The sequence below is a fragment of the Propithecus coquereli genome, unplaced genomic scaffold (genome assembly GCF_000956105.1).
Source record: "Propithecus coquereli isolate 6110/MARCELLA unplaced genomic scaffold, Pcoq_1.0 Scaffold334, whole genome shotgun sequence".
NCBI lineage: Eukaryota > Metazoa > Chordata > Mammalia > Primates > Indriidae > Propithecus > Propithecus coquereli.
Window position 1 is genome coordinate 1,862,214 of NW_012148997.1, and position 10,564 is coordinate 1,872,777.

General features: G+C 40.0%; 1 protein-coding gene across 1 annotated transcript; it reads right to left on the reverse strand.

Moving 5' to 3' along the window:
- Nucleotides 1-7,333: 7,333 nt before the first annotated feature.
- LOC105815420 (taste receptor type 2 member 60) lies at nt 7,334-8,290 on the reverse strand. The gene has a single exon (XM_012650567.1). The coding sequence runs from the start codon at nt 8,288-8,290 to the stop codon at nt 7,334-7,336; it is 957 nt and encodes a 318-aa protein (XP_012506021.1).
- Nucleotides 8,291-10,564: the final 2,274 nt, after the last annotated feature.

Genomic DNA, 10,564 nt, shown 5'->3' on the forward strand with positions numbered 1-10,564 from the left:
CATATTCATATTCTTTGCCTTTTCTCTTTTTCTTTTGGGCTGTTGATCTTTTTCCTATGATTTCTAAGAGCTCTTTTTATATACTGGAAATTAATTTTTTATTATAATATAGGTTGCAGGTATCTTCCCAGCTTATTATATTTTTTTCAACTTTGTTATAAATTTTGGCCATGCAGAATTTTTTAAATTTTTATTTATCAATCTTTTTCTTTATGGTCTTAAAAGACTTTCCACATCCCAAGGTATTAAAAGAATCCTCCTCCTCCCATATTTTCTAGCAATCGTATTGTTTCATTTTTAACATTCAAATATTTGATATACTGGACTTTATTTTGGTATATGGTTTGACATTATGTTTTTTCAGATGGCCATTCTATTATCTCAACATCAGTTATTGAATTTTCCTCTGATTTGAGATATTTTATGTATATTGGATTTGTAATAAAGTCCATATGTATATGAATTTCTGTACTATCCATTCTACTGATGTATATTCACATACACTCTTTAAATTTTGAGGCTCATACTGTATTTTAAGATACAGTAGAGCCTGTCTACCTTCATCATTTTCTTTTTTGGCTTCTTTCAATTTCTGTAATAACTTTAGAATATTTTAGTCTTATTTTTATAGAAAAGAGGAAAAGAATATTTTTATAGGTCTTATGTTATATTAAATCAACAAATTGTAACTTAGGGATAATTATTAATAACATCTTTATGATGCCAAATCTTCTTACCTAAGAAGATGGTGTCATATTCCATTAGTTCATGCCTTTCACGTCTTCCTGAGTTTTTTAAAGTTTCCTTCATGTAGGTCTTAAACGTTTCTTATAAAATTTATTTCTAGGTATTTTATCTTGTTGTTCTTATTGCAAATAAAATCTTTTCTTTCATTCTATATTCTACTGGTGGTTATTTTGTGCATTAGAAAATATCGATTTCTGTATATTCATTTTGCACACCACCATTACTAAATTCTTATTGTTCTATAGTAGTTTTTGTGTTGATGTTGATATTGATTGGATATTTTTCAACTATACAAGCATATATTTTTGCCTCCCTTTTCCAATGTCCACAAGTATAACTTCTTTCTCTTACTTAATTAGATGGGGTGTTTTCACCATTAAAATACAAATAGTGATGATAACGATCATTGTAGAAGTCTGTGACTTCCATCTTGCTGGCACTCTCTGCTGTCCTGTTTCTTGTTCACTCTGATGAAGGAAGACACTCTGAGAAAGCCACAGGGCCAGGAAGTGAAGGAGGCTCGGCCCAGAGCTCATAAGGAACTGAAGCCTCAGGCCAGCAACCCATGAGGAACTGAATCCTGCTAACAACCACCTGAGTGAGCTGGGAAGTAAATCCTGCCCAGATGAGCCTTGCAATGACTGCAGCCTTGTGAAAAACCCAGAGCCAGAGGACCTGCTGATACTTGCCTGGATTCCTGATCCACAGAAACCGAGTTAGTAAATGTTTTAAGCCACTAAGTGTTGAGGCAATTTGTTATACAACAATAGAAAACTAATACATGCATACTAAGGGGCTTTCGCATTTCAGGATGAGTCTCTTTTTTGAGGGAAGTGGATTCTCACTGGATTTTTCTTAGTTCTGCCCCCGACTTGGCCCTCTCTCTTCATACTTCTTCTTTTCACTTTCTTTCTTGACTCTATTGTGATTGACAGTGATTTTACATAATATGAAATTTGGGGGTGATCTGTCCCACAGTGTCACTGAAAATAGAGTTTTCAGAATTATTTTCAACTTTTTTTGCTCTCATGTGATTTCCAGGGAAAGAAGGAGGAAACTACTACTATGTAGCTGTGTTTATAGCAGAGAACTATTTATTGTTTTAATTTGCAATTCCCTGATTAAAGGTGAATATCAGCTTCATTTCACATGTTTACTTGACAATCTGTATTTCCTTCTGTGTGAATTATCTATTTTTGCCATTTAACCATCATTCTATTAGTTTGCTTGTCTTTTTCTTATTGGTTTGTAAGAGCTCTTTGTATATTAGAGACATTAGCTTTTATCTCTTAAAAAATGTTCGTAAATATTTTCTGGAAGTCTGTTAATTGTCCTTTAAAATTGAAAAGGACATCCGTGGTTCCTACATGTACAGTGTCTTTTCATTTAAAAAAAAGTTTGTATTACTTCTGTACTTAAATTTACCAATGATTTTCATTACCACTTGATATTTCTAGTCTTGCTTAAGAAAACAGGGCTTCTCTGGCTTGTGGGCATTGAAGGTTGTGTACATACTCTACAGTGACCTCCAAAAGCATAATAAACAGTCCTTTAAATTTTAAAGGTAGTATTTTATGAAATAAAACAGGAAAATTTGCATTATTTTAAAAAAATAAAAAACAGGGCTTTGAAAAAATTAATATTTGGATTAAAGATCATCTATCTGGAATTCATGATAAAATGTTGGCTCTAACTTTATTTTTGTTTTTCCAATTGGAGTACCAGTATGCCACAATACTTCTTTTCCCCACTGATTTAATAAGCTTTAGTTATCACATGTAACTTTTCACATAACTGTCGTCTGGACTCTCTGTTGATGTACTTATCTATTCTCTCCCCTTATTATATTCTACTATCCTACTATCTACATCAATAACACACTGTTTTAAACACTATAGCACTAAAGTATCCCAATTCTATCATTCACTGGCCATGTGACCTCAGTAAATCTCTCTCTCTAGTTTCCATTTTACAGTGTTATTTTAATAATTAAGTACATAAAAGACGTAAGTAAATCAGTGTTCTAGCTCCATGCCTCACACAAAATAGGCATCCAATAAATGATCGTTATTAATATCATCATAATACAGGATGAGATTGAGCTATGGGCAAAAATTAACGATAATAATAAGTTATCAAGTATTTAAAAAATACAACAAACATCACTTATCTTTTATTTTTCCCTGTGTGTTCAAGCTGCAGGGAAACTTGTCCCTGTGGGGAGATCATTCAGATTCTGGAAGATGTTCTGTTCTCGTAGGCTAATGATGTGAAGAATGCAAGGAACAAACAGTGGCTTATACAGGGCGCTTTGGAAAGGGGAATAGGTCAATAGCAAAGGGGAGAACTGGCACCTCACTAAGATCCCCATAGGAAGGCCTGATGTCTGCTGTGCACCGTTGCTTAGCAACAGGCAAATGTACAAGGAAGAAGGAAGTCAAAGACATCACAAAATCAGGGAAATTTTACTCTCTCACCCACCCATTTCTTATGTCTGCATTGTGCATAAGTCAAAGAAAAACTGAATATAAGTGTGACTGCCAAAATATAAGTCAGCCAGGTAGTGAAGGGAATACAGCTTAAATATAGGCATAAAAACATAGTGGGTAGCCCAGAGATAAATATACAGGCAAAAGTACGTGTGCTTACAGCTGGATTCCAGACACAACAAAACCATTCTGTTCCACGCAGCAAGGACTTGGAAGTGCTTTGGAGCCTGCATGAAGGAGTATGAGGCAGCCCATGCCTTTAAGAAGTTTAACATTTTCCAGGGAGATGACAAGTATGCAAATAATAGCACCACAAGACAGAATTCATGTCACAGCTGAGAAACACCAACTTATATGTCCCCAAATGTGAGAGCGATCAAAGCTTGGGAAGCATCCAGAAAAGCTTCATCAAAGAGGTGACATTTGATTAACCTATAAAAGTTAAATAGGAAAAGAAAAAGTTAAATAGGATTTTGAACAAGTACCTATGGGAATAAGAAAGTAGATTTCAGGATATCAGGGAGGAAGTTTCAGGTATGCCCAAAGCAATGATAATCCAAATTCACTGAGAAATAGGATTCTACTAGGATGAAAGAGGTGAATGATGAGGTTGTTGCCGACTATGGAGGTCCTTGAGTGCCAAGTGTAAAGGCCTGTGCTTCATTGAATAGGCGCTGAAAGATGACTAGGGTTTGGGTGGAATGATCAGTTATACCTTCAGGAGATTAATCTTGTGATTGTTATGTGGATTGGGGTGGTGGAGAACAGTGTACTGGAGCAAGTGGTGAAGAAGAAATCTAAACAGTCCAGGCGAAAGAGGAGTATAATCTAATTTAAATAGGGAGCTACAGAAATGGGAAGAAGGGGACAGAAGATAGAGAAATTGCAGATGTAAAACTCCAAGACAGGTTACTGATTAGGTTCAAGGGCTCATCAGAGCATGGGAGTGGAAATTAACTCAGGCTATAAGCCTGGTTTACTGCATAGCAGTAATAGAAAAACAGATTCAACTAAGCAGTGAGGGAGCTGATGGGGAGAAGAGGGAAAGGAAGAGGTAGAGGAGGAGGAGGAGATGGAAATGTTTTTAACTTACTAAGTTTGAAGTGCTCATGGTACCATCAGGTGGTAATGTACACTAAGTGGAAGAAAATATAGGTTTAGAGTCTTGAGGAAGATGAAGGCTTTGGTAGTTATCTGTATGAAGGGCATAACTGAAGCTACACAAGTAGATGTAAACACAAAGGAAAGGGATTGGATATCATCTCGAAGGAAGATGAGGGCTGGCTAAGGCAAGAACCAGGGAGCCGGAGGATGAGTGGTTAGTGAGAAGGACACAAAAAGGAGCTGCTAGAGCAGGGAGGAGAACCTAGTGCAGTATCCCAGACACCAAGAGGAAAAGAATGTTTAAGAAGACATGTTGATGGGCAAGTATGGGTGGGGTTTATTTTCTTTTTTTTTTTTTATCTTCTACAGAGATCACATAGTACTTTTGTAAAAATATTTTTTAGTCTTTTTTTATTTCAGAATATTATGGAAGTACATACGTTTTTGTTACATAATTTGCTTTTGTACAGTTTGAGTCAAAGTTATAAGCGTACCCATCACCCAGATAGTGTGCATTGTACCCATTAGGTGTGAGTGAATTTACCCATCTCCTCCTCCCCCTTCCTACCTATTTGATTTCCCTTGAGTTTCACTTCCATATGTGCATATAAGTGTTGATCGATTAGTTCCAATTTAGTATTGAGTACATGTGGTGTTTGTTTTTCCATTCTTGCAATACTTCACTTAGAAGAATGGTCTCCAGTGCCATCCAGGTTGTTACAAAAGATACTAGATTACCTTTTTTATGGCTGAGCAGTACTCCATGGTATACAGCATGGTACTGGCACAAAACAGAGACATAGATCTATGGATCAGAATAGAGAACCCAAATATGAATCCATCCTCATATAGCCATCTGATCTTTGACAAAGAAGACAAAACAAGTGCCGGGGTAAAGAATCCTTATTCAATAAAGGATTCTGGGAGAGCTGGATAGCAACATGTAGAAGGCTGAAACAAGATCTGCACCTCTCACTGCTCACAAAAATTAATTCATGACGGATGACAGACATAAACCTAAAGCATGAAACTATAAGAATTCTAGAAGAAAATGTTGGAAAAACTCTTATAGGTATTAGCCTAGGCAAAGAATTTATGAAGAAGACCCCAAAAGCAATCACAGCAACAACAAAAATAAATAAATGGGACCTGATCAAATTAAAAAACTTCTGCACAGCCAAGGACACAATCAATAGAGTGAATAGACAACCTACAGAATGGGAGAAAATATTTACATGCTGTACATCCAATAAAGGGCTGATAACTAGAATCAACAAAGAACTCAAGCAAATCAGCAAAAAAAAAAAATCAAACAACCCCATTAAAAAGTGGGCAAAAAACACATAGAAATATTTTTAATCAGTTTATTTGAAAGAAATCATTTGTTATCTAGAGATGCAAACACCACAGAGGCAGAGGAGGATAAGGCTGGGATAAAGCCACGTAGTGATTAGGAGATCACATGTGCCCTCGTGGAAACACATTTCAGTAGAACGGGGGAACAGAAGAGGATGGCACCAGGCCACAGGAGGAACCTCAAGTGACTCGTTGGCAGCATGGGCACTTCAGGGGGGAAGACAGATGAGGGGGTATTTTTCAGGAAAGGGGTTTAGAGGCACATTTGTTGAAGAAGGGAAGAACAGTGAAGAGGAAAAGTTTGAAGAGTCATGTAGGGAGTGGGAATCCTTGACTGAGCAGGGGAAAGAAAGGGGGTGAGAGGGGTAGAGCTAAGAGCACAGGTGTTCACCTGGAGAAGCCAAAAGCAGAGATCTGTCTTCTGATGCAGAGGGCTGGGGTGGGGGAATGAGGCTGAGAGATTTTATTTTTTTTATTTCAGCATATTATGGGGGTACAGATGATTAGGTTACGTATGATGCCCTTACCCTCCCTCCCCCCCAAGTCCGAGCTTCAAGTGTGTCCATTCCCCCGGAGGTGCGCATCGCACTCATTGTTTGCGCATGTGCCCGTCCCCTCCTCCCCCATCCCCCTCCCCCTGCCCAACATCTAATACATGTTATTCTTACATGTGCACTTAAATATTGATCAGCTAATACCAATTTGATGGTGAGTACATGTGGTGCTTGTTTTTCCATTCTTGGGTTACCTCGCTTGAGGCTGAGAGATTTTAAAGTGAATCAACGGAAGTTGAGGGATCTCCATCTGAATGGTTTGAGGGATAAGACTGGGCTTAAGGAAAGTTTGAGAAGAGCTGGGAAAATCATAAAGGCAGGCCACATACTCCTCACCAAAGGTCTCAGACAGATGTAAATGAACTTCTCCATGTCAACAAATTCAGTAGGTCCCAATATTAACACAAAAGAAATTATACCCGGACCCATGGACCTTAACAATTACAGAACAGATCAGGCTATCACAGAGAACACGAACCACATATAAATCACAGACCCCAAGCACTTAGGGGGATCTCCAGAGGTTGTCTTAGAATGTGCACATTCCAGACAACACACACTGCCACACGCATGCACCAATCACAACCATGGTCTGTATGGAGAATTCAGACACTGGGAAATCTTCCATGGACGGAAAGAGAATCTTCACAGTAGTAAGTGGCTGGAAAACTATGAAGCGATGAAAAGGGAAAGGAGGTTCACAAGCTGAAGCCAGAGGAAAACCGTGGTTCCAAAAATTTTCTCCAGTGTGATTCGACAGATAAAATATCACATGACATGTCAGGATCCTTGCATCTAGTTCCCAGAAGGATCATTTTAAATGCCAAGAGATCGATCACAGGAAAAGTAAGTTTCCTGATTCTTCAACATATTAAGTCCCAAGGGAACGTGGCCACATCAGCTACACTCTTGCTGAGTATATAAAGTGACCATAGTTCAGGACCTTTGATCTCACCTCGAATCCTATTTCATTGACATTATTCTTCTAATCATTAACTGTAGCTAAGAGGGAGAAAACATTAAATGTGGTAATGTCCCTTTGCATCCATGCCTTCTGCATTGGAGTCTCCTTGAGATTTCTCATCAAGATGCCCTGCACCTTGAGGAACAGTACCTCCCCAGCACGGCTCTCAGCCTGGAGTTGCTGAAGATCAGAATGATAGGGTGGACTGCTGCACACAGGTAAATCACTATTTGCCACACCCAGAACCTAAGAGCCTGAGATGGAAGAACACGTGTGGCACTGAGCACCAGGGACAGGAAATAGGAGATGAAGAGGATGGCAAAAGAGATGAGAGCCAGCAGAGCCTTGATGTGTGCCTGGGCACTAGGCTCTCGAAATCCTGAGATGGTCAAGAGGGCATTCTTCATGTGTCTTCCCAGAGATGTGATGAGCAAAGTCATGCAGATGAGAAAGAAAGCAGTAGGGACTGTCCAAGTAACCATTTTCAGGGGAAAGAGATAGAATTTCTCATATGACCTCCTTATGCTAGTCCCGGTGACATTCCATGGTGGCAGACTGCTCCTTAAATAGTTCTGATATATTCTCTGGTTACCTAAGAAAATTAGGATGGTGCTCAAACTGGAGAACCCCACAGAACTGAGCAGCATCCATGGTACCCACCCAGACAACTTGCGCTTTAGCCAGAGGAAGACAGGGTGGGTGAAGGTTGCAATTTTCACACAGTAGAAGACACTGAGCCAGGTGGAGAGCCATAAGTTGACAGTGTTCAGGAAGTCCCACAGGAAGGTTAGAAACAGGAGTACAGGGCTGTATGGGAAGACCGCTGTATGCAGTAAAATGTAAATGGTCTTACACAACACCACCCACTGCAGACAGAAGCGAGAGGCCGCCAGGCTGACCAATAACTTGTCACAAGGCAACAGTGTTCTCCGTAGCAACCGCTCCCTGCCCAGCACTGCAGTGATGAAGCCATTGCACAGCACCGCCACCAGGCACAAAAATAATGAAATGATGGCCAAGACCATGGCTTTCTTATCAGTCACTGGAGATCCTGGGACCATGTGATCGTCATTCATCTCTCCTGTGGACAAATTGGATCCTGAGGCTTCAAGGACTATTTCTGTCGGGTTGTTCTGGAAGATCCTGTATGAGTTTGTCTTTGCAGCTGCCCCAGTGGAGAGGCTCGGCCAGAGTAGAGGACGCACGCTATCTGAGGAGGGGGAAAAGGTTCCTTCTGCTCAGAATAGATGCAAATATTGTCAAGGCTCAGTTTCCAAAGTCCACATGTCTGCCCATAAATTTGCCTGCTCTTCGGCCTTTTCTCTGCCCATGTCAACATTGGCATGGATAACATATCAGGCCCCTGCATTTGGTGTCCCTTACACAGGAGGTTATACTTCTCTGAGCTGACACCTGAGACACGAGCACACACCTGCTGGCAGCTCAGTGACGATATCCACAGGACACACTCCCTACTGCGGGTCAGAGCTCACATCCATGGCTGGGGTGACTGTTATGCCCCAGGCATTGTTCTGAGTGCTCTCCACAGTACTTAGTTCTCGCAACAACCCTACGAAGCAGGTGCTATGACGTACCCCTTTGACAGAGAGAAAGCTGAGCAAAACCTCTATAGAGAGAGGTTACATCAAGTCTTATGACTCATGGTGACCATCAACATAAAATACAACAGAGCACACAATTATATGTAATCAGGCAGACAAATGTTGTTCGAAATTTTAAAAATTATTTTATAAGTAGTGACTTTTAAAATGGCATTTTGCAGGGGAACCCCAACCGGGATAGCTATAAAACCAGTGGGATATGGCAGAAAGAGCCCTGGACTAGGAGTTAAGATGGCTTTAGTCCAAGCTCCCCCTGACTGCGAGTTGTAGAGTATGTCAGTTGAAGCCCCTCCCTGCTTCATTTTGTCTATCAGTAAAATGTGTAAAAGTATCACCTGTTCTAATTCACAGATTAGAACACAATTCACAATTATCTTAGAATCTCGGTTTTTAGGCTGAAAGAAGACATTAAAGATAATTTTACAGGAAGAAAGAAATGAAGCCCCAAGTTATAGATCAAAACTCCCACCTGAAGTCACATTTATACAGAGGAAAGACCAAGATCCAAACTGATTCCAGGACCAGGGATCTTGCCATGGTTAACAATATAGCCTATACTCCCGTCTTCTTCACCCTTAGCTGGAGTTAGAAGACCAGATTTTAAGTCTTGTCACAATCACTATGAATCCTCGGGTAGTCATTTAACTGCTCTGAACCCCTCTTTCTTCATCTATAAAAAATATGAATGACAAATAAACATGACCACAAATATATGAAAGCACTTTGGAAACTATAAATCTCTGCATATGCATAAGAAGTAATTATGATGATGACAATGACTTCTTAGAATGACTATCTTCCATTCCATTCATCCTGTGGAGTGACACATAGTCCAGGGAGAATTCAGGAGAGCACCAGGGATGCAATGGAAGTCCAGGGCACTAAATGTTGGCCCATCAACATTAACCAGAGAAGGGAGGGGTTAGCAAAGACTACATTCTCCGTAGGAATAAGCTTCAAAGGATCAAAAAAAAATTGGCAATCAACACTCAGGGGCATATAAGTAGGTTAACGTGTCACAGGGAGATAGGTAAGTAGAAATTGTCGGTCAAATATGGCAATGCTGAAGACTCAGGATCAGGTAGCATGAGAGAGGGAGTTTTTAATAGTACACCCATCTCCTGGCCGGCACCATAACCTACCAGTTCCATGCATAGGACCCCCACAAAGGGAGAATAGGATTCACAAAACTCATTGTCTCTTCCCTAGTCCCAGTCCACCCCCAGGTGGAATTGTTTCTCTAACGCAAAGGCCAATTATAGTGAACACCATGCTCCTGTGTAAAGGAAAGAAGGTGAACTAAGGTAACTCATTCACTCCGCCTTTCTATGAAGACTCAAATTTCCAGGGGATAGAGTTCCCAATGTCTCTCTTCCTTGCCCTTGTTCCTCTGGCTGACATTTGGCTGTTTCCTACTGGAACTTGGAGAAATGCAGCAAACTTTGGGGTCATAGCTCTGGAGTTTGGACAGCCACAAAGCCCCTAATATGGAAAATTCGTATCTTTTCATCCACCTCCTACACTTTCAATGGCTCATAAGATGAGAAAGATGTGCATTTAACCTTCAGTTCATTTAACAATAATTTATTATTATTATTATGAGATATTAAGCATATCTCATATGTCATAATAACCCAATGAAAAGCCCTGGGGCTACAGCAGTGAACTAGATATCCACCCTCAAAGTGCTTTCAAACACTAATCATAAACCACTATCATTTACCAGGC

Coding starts and splice junctions, on each gene's coding strand:
- LOC105815420 (XM_012650567.1), bottom strand. CDS start 8,290: ATGAATGACGATCACATGGTCCCAGGATCTCCAGTGACTGATAAGAAA.